Source organism: Balaenoptera physalus (assembly GCF_965194825.1).
Source record: "Balaenoptera physalus genome assembly, chromosome: 7".
Lineage (NCBI taxonomy): Eukaryota > Metazoa > Chordata > Mammalia > Artiodactyla > Balaenopteridae > Balaenoptera > Balaenoptera physalus.
Genome location: NC_138886.1, coordinates 68,632,538 through 68,653,023, shown reverse-complemented (window position 1 = coordinate 68,653,023; position 20,486 = coordinate 68,632,538). Strand labels below are relative to the sequence as shown.

The 20,486-nt window shown below is 35.8% G+C and overlaps 1 protein-coding gene and 1 pseudogene across 11 annotated transcripts in view; one reads left to right on the top strand and one right to left on the bottom strand.

Annotated features, from left to right (window-relative positions):
* Nucleotides 1-20,486, bottom strand: part of DENND4C (DENN domain containing 4C) — a 130,496-nt gene that overhangs the window by 9,926 nt on the left and 100,084 nt on the right. For 9 of the 10 annotated variants that reach the window (XM_082467981.1, XM_082467984.1, XM_082467985.1 and 6 more), the window contains 7 exons: nucleotides 15,332-15,509; nucleotides 14,501-14,610; nucleotides 14,021-14,196; nucleotides 6,447-6,629; nucleotides 5,427-5,622; nucleotides 2,809-3,054; nucleotides 1,587-1,704 (listed from right to left, as the gene is read on the bottom strand). In XM_082467981.1, the coding sequence (XP_082324107.1) occupies nucleotides 1,587-1,704; nucleotides 2,809-3,054; nucleotides 5,427-5,622; nucleotides 6,447-6,629; nucleotides 14,021-14,196; nucleotides 14,501-14,610; nucleotides 15,332-15,509 (1,207 nt within the window). The remainder of the gene's footprint in view (nucleotides 1-1,586; nucleotides 1,705-2,808; nucleotides 3,055-5,426; nucleotides 5,623-6,446; nucleotides 6,630-14,020; nucleotides 14,197-14,500; nucleotides 14,611-15,331; nucleotides 15,510-20,486) is intronic. The other variant, XR_014265408.1, reaches the window with a different exon arrangement.
* Nucleotides 1-20,486, top strand: part of LOC309663710 (cytochrome c oxidase subunit 6B1 pseudogene) — a 523,800-nt pseudogene that overhangs the window by 419,560 nt on the left and 83,754 nt on the right. The gene's annotated exons all lie outside the window — the stretch shown is intronic.

Here is a 20,486-nt window from a genome sequence, read left to right as displayed (position 1 = left end):
GCCCTGGTCCAGGAAGATACCACATGCTGCGGAGCAACTAAGCCAGTGCGCCACAACTACTGAGCCTGCGCTCCACAGCCCATGAGCCACAACTACTGAGCCCGCATGCCACAACTACTGAGCCTGCATGCTGCAACTACAGAAGCCCACACGCCTAGAGCCCGTGCTCCGCAACAAGAGAAGCCACTGCAATGAGAAGCCCGCGCACCGCAATGAAGAGTAGCCAACGCAGCCAAAAACAAAACAAAACAAAACACAGAGTGAACTTTTCCCTTCCTCTTCTGAGCAGGTACTGTTAACAGCCTGGGACATACACGGTTTTAGATCTTTTTCTCTGCATACATTAAAAACACAAATATTTTTGGTTTCATTTTTCTACAAAAAAGAGAAAAGATCACATACTGTTCTGCAACTTGCCTTTTTTTTCACTTAATATATAACGAAAATCCATCCTTTCGGGAACCTATATACAAATGACTCTTTCTTTTTCTTGGTTGCCAACATCTCATAGTGTGGATTTATCACAATTCTCTTGTTACGTATTTGCTTAAGTTTTTCATTATTATAAATAATCTTGCAGTAAGCATCGTTGTACCAACAGCTTTGTACACTGTATATGTATAGAACAGAGCATTTTAATGTTTCTTCCATGAACTGCCTATTGATACCATTTACTCACTTACTTACTGGGTTGTCTGTGGTTTCTTACTGACTCATAAGGCTTCTGAATACTTGATAACCCTTTAAACCCCTTGTAAAAATATGTTCTAAATACAAAAACTAAAAGTAAGGCCAGGGGCTTCCCTGGTGGCGCAGTGGTTGGGAGTCCGGCTGCCAACACAGGGGACGCGGCGTCGAGCCCTGGTTTGGGAGGATCCCACAGGCCATGGAGCGACTGGGCCCATGCACCACAACTACTGAGCCTGTGCTCTGGAGCCCGCGAGCCACAACTGCTGAGGCCTGCGTGCCTGGAGCCCGTGCTCCACAACGGGGGAGGCCGTCACAGTGAGAGGCCCATGCGCCACGGTGAGGAGTGGCCCCCGCTTGCCATAACTAGGGAGAAGCCCGCGCGCAGCGGTGAAGACCCAATGCAGCCAAAAATAAATAAATAAAATAAATAAATTTATAAAAAATAAATAAAAATAAAGCCAGAATCTTTGAGACTAGTACCCATATAATTGAAATTATGATCTATACCAATACATCCACTATAGAGAATTTACTCTCCAAATACCTAACCAAATTAGTATTTGACAGATAAACTACAAGAATCACAAAAAAAAACCCCACTCAACTCAGCTGGAGACCTGATAAATGGGTCAGTACAATAGCAAAAAAATTTGAACTAAAATGGAAAAAATCTTGAGATACTAAAAATGAATGAAAGATTTAAAAATAAAGCAAAATAATTTCTGTTGTCTCCTTAATTCTATTTTTCCCCCAGTAGTCCATTTTTCTTTATTGCTAAACAGTATTCTACTGTGTGGATGGACTGTACCATAATTTGCTTATGCATTCACCTGTGGATGGATATTTGGGTTGTTTCCAGTTTGAGTCTCTTATGTCTTTAATTCTATTTTACTTACTAAAATTCCTCCATGAGACATACAGAGGTTCTCCTGGTTCCTGATGAAGGTTGATATTATCCCATAACAGCTGAATATACACGAGTTTGCTATCCTGGGACAGAGATGACAGGGGAAGCTAAAAAAGATCAGTAGAAAGTATTAGTACCCAAAGCATAATAATAATTACCAGTGGACCTAGCAAAACTTGATTATATAAAACAGATGAGTTCTTTCAAAACTGTGGACCTAAAATTCTGTGAAAATTTTAAAATTTTTATTTATATCTGATTACAAATGTTCTTATTATTTTCTGAGGTGCATGTTTCTCATTCTGACTTTCAAGGACTGAATGACAACTTGGTAACTGGCAAAGCAGCCACAAGAAAGATTAACCTCCATCAAAACAAATTTTAAGGTAAGAGAAAGTGCAATGGTTTCTACTATCTTGTTGTACTGACTACTACTTAAAATAAATGAGTCAAAATAGAATTTATACTACTCTAAAAGTTTGTTGTGCCCCTGATGTATGTTTGGGGTTGGGGGTATCTCTCAATATTCAGTATCATAAAATGAAGGAGTTCTAGGAGCTCACTGTCTCCCGGGGAGTCAGGGATGCCAGCTCAAGCAAAGCAGGAGTTTCAGAGTCAGAGAGCCAGACTGTGGTCTTGGCCCCCCTCCACTTATGAGGTATGTGACCTAGCAAAAATAACTTCCGTAATTTTTAGTTGTATCATCTGAAAGATGTGGCTAATATGAGTCCTTTAAAATAAAGTTGTGAGAATTTCAGCTGGGAATATTATATTTCAGAACAAAAACTACCTTTTCTAGCTACACTTGCAACTAGAAATGACCATATAGCTAAGTTTAGGCCAAACAGATACATATGAAAAGATTACGTGCAACTCTAGGAACTGTCCCTAGATAAAGAAGACATACTCTTCTCCATCCATTTTTCTTCTAACTGCTGGCTGGAATGTGGATGTGACAGCTTGTAAGTAGAGTCAGCTCTCCTAGATCAGGTATAAAACTTGGAAACGGAGGTCGCACTGCTGAGCAAAAAGATAGAAGGCTCTCAAGTCTCTAACACTATACCATCCCTGGACCACCTATCTAAATTTTTAAGTGAGAGAGAAATAACCTATGACTTAAGCCACTATTGTTGTATACTTCTTGCTACCTGAAGTTAAGCCTCATCCTAACGAACACCAATGTAGTATAAGTATTGAAGTTGATTCCCTACCTGTACACCTCCGTTACAATGTTCAGATGTGAGGATAAGTCCTGGCAAGTTACTAGGAAGGTCCAAACGTCTGAAATACCAAACGAGGTTCCAGAAAATGATTGGATGTTGATTGATGAAAGAGGACGTGTGAATCACCTGATCGCCTTCATTTTCTAGCAAAGATTCAAGTTCTTTACGAAGCACTAGAGGACTCAAGTAGGGCACAGAAACAGGGGGAGGATTCGGTCTTTTTCCTAAAGGATCCTTAAAAACATAGAAATACAAAAAGAAGTGAATATGATCTATGTTATTATGTATGTGTCAGAGTATGTCTCAATGAGATTATACTTCTCTATCCTTTCAAAGTCAATTATTTCAGGGCCATTACTACATGTAGTAGAACACCCTAAAGAAAACATAAAAGAAGAACACCCTGAAGAAAACATAAAGATTAAGAAGTACTTAATCATAAATACCGTTAAGTTAAATGATTACAAACGAAAATTATTAATCCATGTAATAGACCCTATTTTAAACATGAGTTTTTCTCTATCACATTAACAGCAATGGCCTATGTAGGTTTGATTTTTTCCTTTTCAATTTTTTATAAGAAATATTTGCGTTTCTGATGTTTTATAATGGTGATACCAAAAAATATGTGACTTTATCTTCCGCTTAAAACTCTAAACAGATTATGCAATTTTTTGTGTTAATATTTCTTTTTTAAAATGATTAATTAATTAATTAATTTATTTATTTTGGCTGTGTTGAGTCTTTGTTGCTGCACATGGGCTTTCTCTAGTCACTGCACACGGGGGCTACTCTTCATTGTGGTGTGCGGGCTTCTCATTGCGGTGACTTCTCTTGTTGTGGAGCACGGGCCCTAGGCGAGCAGGCTTCAGTAGTTGTGGCGAACGGGCTTAGTTGCTCTGTGACATGTGGGATCTTCCGGGACCAGGGATTGAACCTGTGTCCCCTGCATTGGCAGGTGGATTCTTAACCACTGCGCCACCAGGGAAGTCCCTGTGTTAATATTTCTTGACTCTTTTTAAACCTGTATCTAACTTGTTTTTACATTTGATTGCAACAAAAACTAAAGAGCAACTTTATAAATCAAACGAAATAATGAATTAAAAAAACCCCAACCTAGACTTTGTAAGTTGTGCATATTATAGTCAGAATAAAATGTTTATGACCAGTATTAACAAGTACCCATAGTGCCCAGATTGAGGTCTCCAAATACTGTTTTCCTATAAAAGGAACCAGGTTTCTTAAAGAAATGGCTAATTCTAGGTCTGGAGAAGGAAATAATATAACATGAGCATGAAACATCTTGCAATATAAGAAAGCAAGGAAGCTTTAAAAAAAAATTATAAAAAGGCTACCAGAGTTGTGTCAAAAGGATTAAGGCACCAACTTGTAGAGGCTTCTAGCTGACCAAAGAAGGAATAATATAAGCATCAATAAGGATAACAACAGCAATGGATATAAACATAAATGTTTAAACCAATGAGTTCATAATGATACCCTATCCCCCCAGATAATGGATCACCTTGGAGAATGCTAGGAACCCAACTTGTTACTTTGAAAACTGATAAATAAAAGGAAAAAAAATCAAATATTTATTTTGCCTTTCCATCATAAATTGCATCTTTGGAAAACCAGACAAAAGCCATGGGGTTAGTTTCTCTTTACAGATATATTTCATATAATAAAAAAGATGACAGAATTAGACTATCATCATTTTATAGCTCCAAATGGACAACTTGATCTAGGCAATGAGGCGTTAATAGCTGCTAACATCACAAAGATAGTTCATGTCTCCTGTTGGAGGGACATACCCACTACTGATGAAGCTCTCTTATAAAAATAAACAAATGAACAAAAAAGAACAAAAAAACCCTGAATCTGATCAAGCTTCTAACTGCAATTACCAATTTACAGGGTTGTAATCAACAAATAAATTGCAAGGGAATAAAGTACAAGGGAAAAAAAGAGTCTACAGATTTAAAAAGACTAATAAAACCAGATTAACCAATATGAAGCATGGACCTTATTTGATCCTGATTCCTCAAACTACGAAACACACAACTTGACATTTTTGAGACCATTAGAAATTTGAACAAACCTGCTGTATAGCACAGGGAACTCTACTTCACTTTGCTGTACAGTAGAAACTAACACAACGTTGTAAAGCAACTATACTTCGATAAAAAAAAAATTTGAACAAAGATTGAATAACTTGATATTATTTGTTATTTTTTGGGTCTGATAAGGACATTGTATTTTTAAGAGTCCTTATCTTTTAGAGATAAATACTGAAATATTTACAAATGGAATATATGATGTTTGAAATCTGCTTCAAATGGATCTATGGAAGAACTGAATGACGGTATACATGAAAGAAAAATGGTCATAAGCTGAAAATTACTGAAGCTGGATGATGCGTCAAAGGAAATCATTATACTCTTCTGTTTATTTGTGTACATATTTGAAATTCTAAAGTTCTTAGTCTGCTTATGAAAAATTCTTATCACTTTTCATGTGATTAAAATAAACCTACTACAGAAGAATTACATGCTGTTTTAATAAATACTTACATGAACACACAGTATAATTATAATGCTGTTACATACCACAACTTCCTGCAGACTGTTTGGAAGACTAACTGTTGAAATGCCATGAAATGGTCTCTGGGAAAAGTCCATATTTTGCAAGGGACCTCCAACACTGTGACTTCTAGTCAAAGATACATTTCGTTTTGATAAACTATTAGGCACAGGTGAAATTTTCATAGTTTGGACATCTCCACTGGCTTTCATTATTTCATCACTTAAAAAAATGAAGAAGAAATGCTGTGGTTAGATTGTGTTAAAAAATCTAAATCTGTAGAGCTAGACTATTTTCTACAATGAATTTTGAATGTACTGAATATATCTGAGAAGAGTCAGTACCGCCTTGTAAGAATTAAATTTTCTTCAGGTATTTTTGTAAAACTGGTCAGAAAAACAGGATGGAGTGGATGATCTGATGAAGGGTAGGAAGAGGATATATGGTATATAACAGGTATTATGGTATTATTTTAAAAAGATTAAGTGTCCATTCATTTGCCTTGTTCAAAAATTATTTCGTCTTTATTAAACAAAATCACCTATACATCACCTTACATGTATAATGCATGTAAGTAAGTAATGTAGATTCATTGCCAAGTATTTAATCTCTACCAGACCATGATCCACCTAAGGACAGAGGTCAGATTTTATTTACTTTTTAATTTTTAGTGTTTAGCATAATGCTTAGCATACAATAGGCTCTCAAAAAATGTTTGACTCAATATTTAAGAGTAAAAGGTATACTTCACTGTAAAGAGAGTATGTGTCTGGAAACTGACAATGACTACACTGAAGGGGAAAATACTTTTTACTGTTGAAAAGTTCATTTTTGTAAAAGACCACCGTAAAACAAACACAGTGTTAAAAATGATTTATCATCAGATCCATTCATTAGATATTTAAACAATATATGGTAGTAAACATTTAAGGTTAAATTCTTAAAATACCAGAGCTTATGCCTATGTAAGCCAGGTTGTATTTAAAGATGGAATTTTTACAAGGGTACCCAATTTTTAATGAAGAGTTCTCTGAACCCCATGGTACCTTGATTCAACTGCAGAGCTTGTTTCTTCAGTTATGGTCTGGTTATGTTTTGGGAAATCCATAAAGTTGATCAGGTCAGGTTCTGCTGAACTGGATATGGGTTTGTGCTCCAAAGGTTCACTTGCCAGTGTAATGCTTCCACTTTGTAAACTGTCACCAGAGGTACTTGGTTTCAGGAAAAAGCTAAATATGGACCAGTCCAAAAAAACCCAAAAAAGTCTTTAAAAATCCTAGAATCCTTTAAATTTCATCATATTTAGAATCACTTTATGGTAAACTAGTCATTAATGAGTTATACAAATCCATAGAAATACTGCCTATTTCAAACACACACACACACACACACACACACACACACACACACACACTCCTGCTCTCATTCTCTCTTCCTCTCTTGTCCCAAACTTTTCAAATGAAAAGGTCTAGAGCAGGTCATTATAGTTTAATATAAGATCCCTTCAGTTTTTGAGCGACACTAAAGAAAGCTATGAAGGAAGATGGAAAGCAAAATATTTCCTTAATTTTCTTAGTTAAAAAAAAGAACAGCATTTTAACATGTATTAACCTATAATTGTTTATAATACCCTTCCGCCCCTTATGAATCTCCATTTTTGTCTCTAGTCATTTCCTCTCCACTCTATTCATTCAGAATTTTATTTTCATCTTCTCTCTCTCTTTCTCCTTCTGGGTGGGGATGGGGTGAGGGTTTCACCTTGCAAGGGACATTAAGAGAGCTTTCTAAAGTGATAGTAATGTTCTGTATCTTGATAAGGCTTTGTTTTGCACAAATCAAATTTACCTTAAATGAAAAAAACTGTAAATAAATACTGAACTCTAGTTAATTATATGAACGTTCAAGTCTTTGTGGGAAAAGTGATTTAACGTCTTCATCTTTTTTTTTTTTGGCCGCACTGCAGGGCATGTGGGATTTTAGTTTCCCGACCAGGGATCGAACCCGTGCCCCCTGCAGTGGAAGTGCGGAGCTCTAACCACTGGACAGCCAGGGAATTCCCCATCTACATCTTATTTTAAATGAATAAAAATGTAAGATGGATTGGTGGATGGATGGAGGGATAGATAAAGCAAGTGAAGTAAAACATTAATTGTAGAATGTAGGGGTATACATTTGGGTATTACTGTAAAAAAAAAGATCTTTAAACTTGGCTGTCAGTTGGAAATCTTCCATAATGACACCCTAGGGAGGAAAATCAATAATGCTCCTTTATATTCAATTAGAAAATATAAAATCAGGTACTTACCACAAAAGATTAAGAAACACAATTAACAAAAAAAGTACAAAACTTATGGAGAGGGCTTCCCTGGTGGCACAGTGGTTAAGAATCCGCCTGCCGGGCTTCCCTGGTGGCGCAGTGGTTGAGAATCTGCCTGCCAATGCAGGGGACACGGGTTCGAGCCCTGGTCTGGGAAGATCCCACATGCTACGGAGCAACTGGGCCCGTGAGCCACAATTACTGAGCCTGCGTGTCTGGAGCCTGTGCTCCGCAACAAGAGAGGCCGTGATGGTGAGAGGCCCGCGCACCGCGATGAAGAGTGGTCCCCACTTGCCGCAACTAGAGAAAGCCCTCGCACAGAAACGAAGACTCAACACAGTCATAAATAAATAAAAATTACTTAAAAAAAAAAAAAAAAAAAAAAGAATCCGCCTGCCAATGCAGGGGACATGGATTTGAGCCCTGGTCTGGGAAGATCCCAAATGCCGTGGAGCAACTAAACCCATGCGCCACAACTACTGAGCCTGCACTCTAGAGCCCGCGTGCCACAACTACTGAAGCCCACATGCCACAACTACTGAAGCCCGCGTGCCTAGAGCCCCTGCTCCGCAACAAGAGAAGCCACCGCAATGAGAAGCCCGCACACCGCAATGAAGAGCAGACCCCACTTGCCACTAGAGAAAGCCTGCGTGCAGCAACGATGACCCAATGCAGCCAAAAATAAGTAAATAAAATAAATAAATTTTTAAAAAAATTTACAAAAAAAATACATATGGAGAATAATTTAAAACTCTATTAAAAGAATATCTAAAAAATGGAGATATATACCATGCTCATAGATAGGAGAATAATACTGAAGATGTCCATTTCCCCCAAATAAATCTATAAATCTAATTCAATCCCATGAAAACTTCAGGTGGATTTTTTTTTTTAAGGAACTCAAAGTTACTCTAAAATTTTATATGCAAAAATACGTAACTATAAGAAAAAAATTTCCGTAAGGGGGAACTTATGCTACCACCCAGACATCATAAATACAGAGTAATAAAAATAATACAGTACTGACAGAAAGAACAGAGAACCAGAATGAGGTATACATAGGAACTTGATATATGATAAAGGTGACACTATGTATCAATGAAGGAAGGATGTAAAACTGGCTCATTATATGGAGAAAAATAAAGCTGGATCTCTACAGTCATACACAAAGGTAGACTTTAGATGGATTTAAAACCTAAATATCACAAGTAAAATATAAAGCTCACAGAAGAACGTTCAGGAAAAAAATTTCATGTACTACAGATGGGAAATAACTTTTAAAACAAGATTCCCAATGCACAAATCATAAGGTGGAAAATTAATGGATAACATCAAAATTAATAATTTCTCTTCAGAGAATTAATATCAAGAATATTCAAGATGGGAATTCCCTGCTGGCCCAGTGGTTAGGACTCTGCACTCTCACTGCCGAGGGCCCGGGTTCAATCCCTGTTTGGGGAACTAAGATTCCACAAGCTGTGCTGTGTGGCCAAAAATAAAATAAAATAAGAAAGAGAAGAATGAACAAAGCCCAAAGTCAGTAGAAGGAAAGAAATAATAAAGATCAGAGTGGGAATAAATGAAATAGAGACTAAAAAGACAAAAGAAAAGATCAGTGAAAGTAAGAGCTGGTTCTTTGAAAAGATAAACAAAATTGACAAATCTTTAGATAGACTCACTAAGAAAAAGAGAGAAGGCTCTGATAAATAAAATTAGCAACAAAAGAAAAAAAATAACAGTGGGTGCCACAGGAATACAAAGGATTACAAGAATATGAAAACAGCTATATGCCAACAAATTGGACAACCTAGAAGAAATGGACAAATTCTTGGAACCATACAACTTTCCAAGACTGAATCATGAAGAGAAAATCCGAGTTGATCGATCACTAGTACAGAGACTGAAGCAGTAATAGAAAAGCTTCTAAAAAACAAAAGACTAGGACCAGACAGCTTCACAGGTAAATTCTACCAAATATTTACAGACTTAATACCTGTCCTTTTCAAACTATACCAAAAAATTCAAGAGGAGGGAACATTTCCTAACTCATTTTATGAGACCAACATCACCCAGATACCAAAACCAGATAAAGACCACACAAAGTAGGAAACTACAGGTCAATATCTCTGATGTACATAGATGCAAAAATCCTCAACAAAATACTAGCAAACCAAATCCAACAATACATTAAAAGGATCATATACCGTGATCAAGTGGGATTTGTCCCTGGGATGCAAGGATGGTTCAACATCTGCAAATCAAGCAATGTGATACATACGTTAACAAAATGAAGGATAAAAATGATATGATCATCTCAGTAGGTGCAGAAAAAGCAGATGACAAGATTCAACACCCATTTATGATAAAAAACTCTCCACAAAGTGGGTATAGAAGGAACATACCTCAACATAATAAAGGTCATATATGACAAGCCCACAGCTAACATCATACTCAAAGGTGAAGCTGAAACATAGTATATAAATCCCAGCCACAGAAATTAGTCAAGAGAAATAAAAGACATCCAAATTGGAGAGGAAGAAGTAAAACTCACTGTTTGCAGATGACATGATTTTATATATAGAAAAGCCTAAAGAATCTACCAAAAAACTATTAGGAGTAATAAATGAATATAGTGAAGTTGCACAGTACAAAACCAACAAAAACCTGTTGCATTTCTATATACTAACAATGAGCTAGGAGAAAGGGGAATTAAGAAAACAATCCCATTTACAATCACCACAAAAAGAATAAAATAAATGGAATAAATTTAAGCAAGGAGTTGAAAGACCTCTATACTGAAAACTATTAAGACCTTGTTGAAAGACATTTTAGACACAAATAAATGGAAAGATATTCTGTGCTCATGGATTGGAGGAATTAACATTGTTAAAATGTTTATATTTTTTAATTACCTAATTTTAAAAATATTACATAAAGCAATCTACAGATTCAGGGCAATCCCTATCAAAATCCCAAGAACATTTTTCACATAAATGGAACAAAAAATTATAATATTTATTTGGAAACACAAAAGACCCTGAAGAGCCAAAGCAATCTTGAGAAAAAAGAACAAGGCTAGAGATATCACACTCTCTGATTTCAAACTATATTACAAAGCCATAGTAATCAAAACAACCTGGTTTGGCAGAAAAACAGATACAAAAATCAATGTAACAGGGACTTCCCTGGTGGCGCAGTGGTTAAGAATCTGCCTGCCAATGCAGGGGACAAGGGTTTGAGCTCTGGTCTGGGAAGATCCCACATGCCACAGAGCAACTAAGCCTGTGCGCCACAACTACTGAGCCTGTGCTCTAGAGCCTGCAAGCCACAACTGCCACAACTACAGAGCCCCAGTGCTGCAACTACTGAAGCCTGCGCTGTCAGAACCTGTGCTCCACAACAAGAGAAGCCACTGCAATAAGAAGCCCTTGCACTGCATCAAAGAGTAGCCCCTGCTCACAGCAATTAGAGAAAGCCTGCGTGCAGCAATGAAGACCAAATGCAGCCAAAAAAAAAAAAAAAAATCAATGGAACAGAACTGATAGCCCAGAATTGAACCCCAGCATACATGGACAATTAATTTACAACAAAGGAGCAAAGAACATTCAATGGAGAAAGAATAGTGTCTTTAATAAATGGTGTTGGGAAAACTGGACAGCCACATGCAAAAATATGAAACTTGACTACTATCTCACACCACACACAAAAATCAACTCAAAATGGATTAAAGACTTGAAGACCACAAAACTCCTAAAAGAAAACATAAAACAGTATAATCTTTAACATCAGTCTTAGCAATGTCTTTTTAAATATGTCTCCTCAGGCAAAGGCAACAAAGCAAAAATAAACAAATGGGACTGCATCAAACTAAAAAGCTTCTGCACAGCAAAGGAAACCATCAGCAAAACAAAACAACAACCTACTGAATGGGAGAAGATATTTGCAAATGACATATCTGATAAGGAGGTAATACCCAAATTATATAAAGAACCCATACAATTCAATATCAAAAAAACAAACAACCCAATTAAAAAATGGGCAGAGGAGCTGAACAGACATTTTTCCAAAGAAGACATCCAGATGGCCAACAGGCACATGAAAGATGCTGAATAAAACCACATTAACATCATCATCAAGAAATGCAAATCAAAACCAAAGTAAGATATCACTTCATTTATGTTAGAATGGCTATTATCAAAAAGGCAAGAAATAACAAGTGTTGGTGAGGATGTGGAGAAAGGGGACCCTCATACACTGCTGGTGGGAAATGTAAACTGGTGCAGCCACCATGGAAAACAGTATGGAGATTCCTTGAAAAAATTAGGAATGAAACTACCACATGGTCCAGCCCAGTTCTGGGTATTTATCCTAAGAGTACAAAAACATTAATTCAAAAAGGTACATGCACCCCTATGTTCATTGCAGCATTATTTACAACAGCCAAGACATGGAAGCAACCTAGATGCCCATCAACAGATGAATGGATAAAAAAGCTGTGGTATATATACACAATGGAATACTACTTAGCCATAAAAAAGATGAAAATTTGCCATTTGCAACAACATGGATGGACTTTGAGGGTATCACGCTAAGTGAAATACTTCAGATGAAGACAAATACCATGATTTCATTCATAGCTGGAATATAAAAAACAAAAACCCAAAATAAATGAACAAACCCAACCAAAGAAAAACAAACATGAGAACAGAGTAGTGCTTATCAGAGGGTGAAGGAGGGGTAGGGAGGATGAAATGGGTAAAGAGCGTCAACTATATGGTGACAGATGGAAACTAAATTATTGGTGTTGAGCACGCTGTAGTGTATGTAGAAGTAGAAATAAAATGTACACATGAAACTTACAAAACATTATAAACCAATGTTACCTCATTAAAAAAATAAATCTTTAAAAAATTGGCAAAGGATATAAACAAGCAATTCATAGAAAATGCTGGAATAACTAATAAGCATACGAAGAGATATCCAAACTCACTAATATTCAGAGACATTCAAACAAAAATGAGATACTACTTTATATCATTAGAGCACAAAATCAGAAAAGTGATCATACCAAATGCCGGTAAGGATGTACAGAAATGAGAGTTTTGGGGCACTACAAGTAGGAGTGTAGCCATCTGGGAAGCAATCTTCCAGTGTTTATTGAAATCATGTATGGAAAGAACCCAGTGATCTCACTCCTAAGACTATTATTCTGAAAGAAATTACTTCATAAGTCCAGAAGGGGACATATGTTTTGCAGTGTACTGCAACAGTACAGTGAAGTTTATAGTAACAGAGAACTGGAAGCAACTGAAATACCCAGCACTATGACAGTGGATAAGTAAAAGGAGGTATTAACTTCCTATAGGAGAAAAGGAATAAATTAGATGTACATATAGCAACTCAGATTTTAAACTGAGTAATAAAAAGAAATAAATTGAGATTTTCAGCATCATTCTAATCATGTACGTTAAAAATACATAATCATGCAAAACAACATTATTTATAAGGTTATATATTCAAGGATTTATCACACATTGCGGAGTCAATGTTTCTGTTGGGTAAAATAATGAGAGTGGGGAATGGTGAGGGGAGGAAGATAATAAAAGAGGGCCCTTGCACAAACCAATGATGACAGTGCATCAGGAATCAGAGTATGGTTTCACTCAGCTCCACACTGAAGCTAACAGGAAAAATAGAGAGGAGACACCTCTGTGACTGGAAATTTTTAAAAAGTAGATAAAGGTAGTTTGTTCCATAAAGCAAATAGAATATTAAGTATAAGTACTTTAAGTCAGCATAACAGTTACCAAACTCTCAATTACTTAATGACTGATTATAGATCAGCCTCTCCTTTCCAATGCCTAGAATTCGGTCATTTCACAGTACAGAGTACCAACATAAAGGGGCAACAAGTTAAGAGAAGCGCTAAAGCCCCTTCCACCTTTTTTTGGGGGGTGGGGCGGGGGCGGCTCCAGAACACATAATCAAGGTCATCGAGGCAGAAATATTAAAATAATGACTAACGTTAGAGTTCGGAATTATCTATAATAATTATATAATCTATGTAATAATTATATAATTTATAAAGTTCAGCTCCGAGAATTAACTACTACTGATAATCATTTGTTAAATAAAATGGAAAAGCGGTCTCCTACATATTAGTATTTTCTACTCAAATACTGAAAGTGCAAGAGGGTGAGGAAAGGAACACCTGGAGCATACCATGACTATTTCACTCTTCCCCCAGGAGTCATGCCTCTTGGGGGACGCTTACCTCTTTAAGGGAGCTTTTACAATACTAACCTTGCAGAGCCTCTGAAGTCTTTAAATTCTATGTTGAGAAGAGGCAAGAAGTTGCTTTTACAGAAGGGACAGGTTGTATTCAAGTTTGAATCATCTGCCGTCCATCCAGCCATAATTTCTTCATCATAAACTAAAGCTCCACAAGCTCTGCACTGTGAACAACTTGACATCAAAACCTAAGAGCAGAAAAGTACACATACTGAGAACCTCCATAGTGAAAATCAGTCTTAATAGGCCATCCTCTTGAGACAAACATAGAATTGTATTTATGTTGTTGATCACACTTGGAATAACAGTTCAATTACTTTACAAGTAAAACTACCAGTTTATTGCCTTGTTTACATAAGACATCAAGCAAATTCAACAAAATGACTTATTTTATTATTCTGTCCATAAAGGTACAGAATTCTGTTAAATGCCATTCTGAAATAAAAATATGTTTACAGCCACTTTATCATGGACAGAGTACAGAACTTTTACCTCCATTGCACAATTCTGATAGATGCTGGACATGCTGGTGTTTTGAGAAGAACCATGATCTGACTTTTCAAAGTCCTGCCCTTTTATGCCTCTTGGAAATGGAAGTTCACCTAGAGAGAAGTAAACATCATAACACATTATGTATGAAAATGTCCTTATTCTTTGGAAATGCATACTTAGGGGGAAATATCATGAAGTCTGCAATTTACCTTCAAACGGTTTAGTATCAAAATGTACTTATGTATATACACAGAGGAAAGGTTAACAACAGTTAACTAAATCTAGGTAGAGAACATATGATTGTTCACTATATTATTCTTTCAACTTTTTAGGATATTTGACATTTTTCATAATAGAAAGTTGGAGAAAATGAATAAAATTACAATTTTAAAAAATAACACAGAACTAGGAAATTTCAGTGATATAGCACAGAAATTCTCCAACTCTAGTAAATATCTGATTCACCTGGAGAGCTGGTCAAAAATATACATTCTTAAGGTCCCATCCCACAGATTAAGTCTCAAAAGTTTTAACCTAGGGCTTGGATACTTGTATATACTTTTAAACAAATTCCCCAAGTGATTCTGAGACACCCTAAAGTTTGAGAACTAATGATAGAATCCATAAATGAACATAACTAAAAATAAACTCAGTGGGTGACTACAGTACTTGTAGATCATATAAAATAACAGTGATAATATGGTGTGACTATATCAGATCCTCTCAACAAATGGGTCTTACTGTGTGTGTGGTGCAGGGAGGAAGAAGTATGGGCATAAATTAAAAATTAATTTTCTATAAATTAGAAGAAAGGACGATCCTTCCCCTTACCTGGTGAGTAATGCAGTTTGCCTACATCTCCACTGCTGCTGCTACTGCCAAGGCTTGTGTTGCTCTGGGTAAGTTCACTAGGGACCAGCCCTGAGATACTCGTATTAGGTGATATATTCTCTCCTAAAATATGGTCTTCAAGGCCAGCTGGGAAGCTGTAATCTCTCTTTGTTTCCTCCTTTAATTGAAAAGAATAAAATCCCACATACATAAGTAATACCTTCCCCAATGAGAATATATTCACTCTACCCTTTTCAGAATTAAACTCATCTGTAATTAAATAAATCGTCATCATCATATGTTTCAAAACCATGAGCTCTTTCTGTTGTTTGGAATTTCTCTTCCATACTCTAAGACATTCAAGCAATGACCTATGCTTCAAGATTATGCTGTGCTCCTAGTGTATATTAGGAGTGTGGGGTTTATTCCAATATTCAAAATTATAAAATGAAGGAACTCTAGACGCTCACTATGCCCAGTGTAATCAGGGACCCCAGTCCAAGTAGAGGAGGGGCTTCCAAGAGTCAGCCAGATTGTGGTGTTGGCCCCCCTTCACATATTAGGTATGTGACCTTGCAGAAATTACTTAACTTCCATAACTTTTAATTATATTATCTGAAAAAAGTGGATAATGTAAGTACATTAAAATAAGGTTGTGGTGAGAATTTTAGCTGGCAATATGATTATTCTGAATACAACCATCATTATTAGAGGAATAAAACATGAACAAAGTTCTGAACACTGAGTTCTTAACCACTATAAGTGACTGTTGATGCTTTAGATAGAAAACATTTCAATAAGCAGTTTCCTTTTTAATTTTTGCTTTAAAGGAGAAAGACTTGTCTTCCTTGTTATAAAACCATATTAAATGATTTTTAAAAATTAAATAGATATGCAAAACAGGAAATAAAACACTTATAATATCAACATCCACACAGTACAGTAAAAATCTTGATGTATATCCTTCTAGTCAAAAATATGCATACATAATACATTTTTACAAAATAGGATATTTTTAACCCATTCTTCTCATGTAGTTTATCATTAAATCTTCTACATTATTTAAATCCCTGCAACCTTATCTGATTTACTGATGTATTATTAAGAATTTAGTAAATCCTCTACTGCTTAAACATTCAGAATCCTGTAAATTTTATATGAGTTACACTGCTGAATTCACTTGAGCTATTTTTACACATATCCCTAAATATTTTCTTAAATTCTGGATAAAAGTTATGAATATTTTCGACTTTTTATTCATTCCTTCACTTGAAAATATTTATTAGGTATATCCTATTTGCCTTTGTAGTCAATGGTACTAGGGCAATAGTAATGAAAAGAAAAGAAAGATTAAGATCTGCAACCACCTGGAATTAACAGTCATATATTCCAAGTCCAAATTACTCTATAGAAAGCTTTTTATTTAACACTGTTAGATAAAATTTCAAAAGTGAAATGGCTCACACTGGTTTTTTTTTGTTTGTTTTAAATATAATGCCAGGTTAAGATGCTTTTGAAGTTAGCTTATTTTGTCTTTCCTTAACTGACCTTCTAAGTTCTTTAAATACAAAATTTGCCCACTCCTATTTTCACAAAAAGATAGTATGATTAATTCTCTTTATGATGATTTTTAAAAGGATTAGCAGTTTTTCAAAGGCTATAACAAAAGACAAGAAGGGCATTATATAATGATAAAGGGATCAATACAAAAAGAGGATCTTAAAGTCATTAACATATATGCACCCAATTCAGGATCACCTAAATAAATAAAGCAAAGACACAAAGGGAGAAACTGACACTAATACAATAGCAGTAGGAGACTTTAACACCCCACTGACATCAATGGACAGATCATCCAGACAGAAAATCAATAAGGCAACAGAGGTCCTAAAGGACACAATAGACGAGTTGGACTTAACTGATCGCTAAAGGACATTACATCCAAAACCAGAATACACATTCTATTCTGTAGAATGCACATTTTTCAAGTGCACATGGAACATTCACCAGGAAAGACCACATACTAAGTCACAAACAAGCCTCAAAAAATTTAAGAGGATAGAAATTACACCACGCATCTTTTCTGACCACAACAGTATGAAACTAGAAATCAACTAGAGAAAGAAAAATGGGAAAAGAACAAACACATGGAGACTAAACAACATGCTACTAAAAACCCAATGGGCCAATGCTAAAATCAAAGAAATCAGAAAACACCTTGGGACAAATGAAAAGTAAAACATAACTTTATAAAACCTATGGGTACCTGCAAAAGCAGTTCTAAGAGGGAAATTCACAGTGAGACAGGCCTTCTTTCAAGAAACAAGGAAAATCTCAAACAACTTAGCCTACCACCTAAAAGAATCAGAAAAAGAAGAACAAAGCCCAAAGTCAGCAGAAGGAAGGAAATAATAAAGATCAGAGAGGAAATAAAATAGAGATAAAAAAATAATAGAAAAAAATCAATGAAACTAAGAGCCGGTATTTTGAAAAGATAAACAAAAATGGACAAACCTCTAGCCAGGCTCACCAAGAAGAAGAGAGAGGACCCAAATAAACAAAATAAGAAATGAAAAGAGTAGAGTAGAAATAACAAATACCATAGAAATACAAAAATAACAGAATACTAAGAACATTTATATCCCAACACATCAGGCAACGTAGAAGAAATGGACAAATTTCTAGAAACATACAGCCTGCCAAGACCAAGTCAAGAAGAAATAGACAATTTGAAGAGACCAATTACTAGAAGTGAAATAGAATTGCCAATAACAAAACTACCTGCAAACAAAAGTCTAGGACCAGACAGCTTCACTGGGGAATTCTACTAAACATGTAAAGAAGAGCTAAAACCTATCCTTCTAATACTATTCCAAATTATTAAAGAGGATGAAACACTCCCAAACTCATTCTACAAGGCCACTATTACCCTGATACCAAAACCAGACAAAGATACTACAAAAAGTGAAAATTACAGACCAATATTCTTGATGAATATAGATGCAAATATCCTCATCAAAATATTAGCAAACCAAATCAAACAACATATAAAAAGGATCATACACCATGATCAAGCTGGACTTATTCTGGGGACACAAGGATGTTTCAACATATGCAAATCCATTAATGTGGCACATGGCACTAACAAAAAGAAAGACAAAAACCACATGATCATTTCAATAGATGCGGAAAAAGTATTTGACAAAATTCAACATCCATTCATCAAAAGAACTCTCATCAAAGTGGGTACAGAAGGAACATATCTCAACATAATAAAGGCCATTTATGACAAACCCACAGCCAACATAATGCTCAATGGTGAAAAGATGAAAGCTTTCCTGTTAAATTAAGGAACAAGACAAGGATGCCTACTCTCACCCCTTCTATTTAACATAGTATTGGAAGTACTAGCCAAAGTTATCAAACAAGGGAAAAAAGGGTATCCAAATTGGAAGGGACTGCAGATGACATGATACTCTATACAGAGAACCCTAAAGTCCCCACCCAAAAACTTTTAGAATAAATTAATTCAGCAAGGTTGAAGGATACAAGATTAATACACAGCAATCTGTTGCATTTCTATACACTAGTAATGAAATATCAGAAAGAGAAAGTTAAAAAAAAATCCCATTTAAAACTGCATTAAAAGAAGAAAAAAACCTAGGAATAAACTTAATCAAGGAGGTTAAAGACCTACACACTGAAAACTATAAAACATTGATAAAGGAAAGTGAAAATGATTAAAAGAAATGGAAAGATATTCCCATGCTCTTGGATTGGAAGAATCAGTATTATTAAAATGGCCACACTACCCAAAGAAATCTACAGATTGCATCTCCTATCATTTTTCACAGAAATAGAATAATCCTAAAATTTATATGGAACCACAAAAGGCCCCAAATTGCCAGAGCAATCCTGAGAAAAAAAGAACAAAGCAGGAGGTATAAACCTCCCAGACCTCAGACTATACTGCAAAGCTACAGTAATCAAAACAGTGTGGTACTGGCACAAAAAAACAGATACATAGATCTATGGAACAGAACAGAGAGCCCAGAAATAAACCCACACACCTACAATCAATTAATCTATGACAAAGGAGGCAAGAATATACAATGGAGAAAAGACAGTTTTTTCAACAAGTGGTGCTAGGAAAACTGGACGGCTACAGGTAAAACAATGGGATTAGAAAATTCCCTCACACCATATACAAAAATAAACTCAAAATGGATTAAAGACCTAAATATACAACCTGAAACCATAAAACTCCTAGAAGAGAACATAGGCAGGACACTCTTTGACATAAATCATAGCAGTATTTTTTGGATCTGTCCCCTAAGGCAAAATAAATAAAAGCAAAAATTAACACATGGGACCTAATTAAATTTAAAAGCTTTTGCACAGCAAAGGAAGCCATCAACAAATCAAAAAGACAACCTATGGAATCAGAGAAAATATCTGCAAATGATGCAACTTACCCAAAATATACAAACAGCTGATACAGCTTAATATCAAAAAAAACAAGCAATCCAATCAAAACATGGGCAGAAGACTTGAATAGATATTTTCCCAAAGAAGACATACAGATGGCTAACAGGCACACGAAAAGATGCTCATCATGACTAATTATTCAAGAACTGCAAATCAAAACCACAAAGAGGTATCACTTCACACTTGTCAAAATGTCTATATCAAAATGTCTACAAATAACAAATGTTGGAGAGGATGTGGAGAAAAGGGAGTCCTCATACATTTTTTATGGAAATGTAAATTGGTGCAGCCACTATGGAAGATAGTATGGAGGTTCCTTAAAAAACTAAACTACAACTACCATAAGATCCAGCAATGCACTCCTGAGTATATATCCAGAAAAATAGGAAACACTAATTCAAAAAGAGACATGTACCACAATGTTCATAGCAGCACTATGTACAATAGCCAAGACATGGAAGCAACCCAAGTGCCCATCAACAGATGATTGGATCATGAAGATGTGATACACACGTACACACACACAAACACACACACACTGGAATATTACTCAGCCATTAAAAAGAATGAAATATTGCCATCTGTAGCAACATGGAGAGACCTAGAGGATATTAATGCTTAGTGAAGTAAGTCAGATAGAGAAAGATAAATACTGTATGATATCATT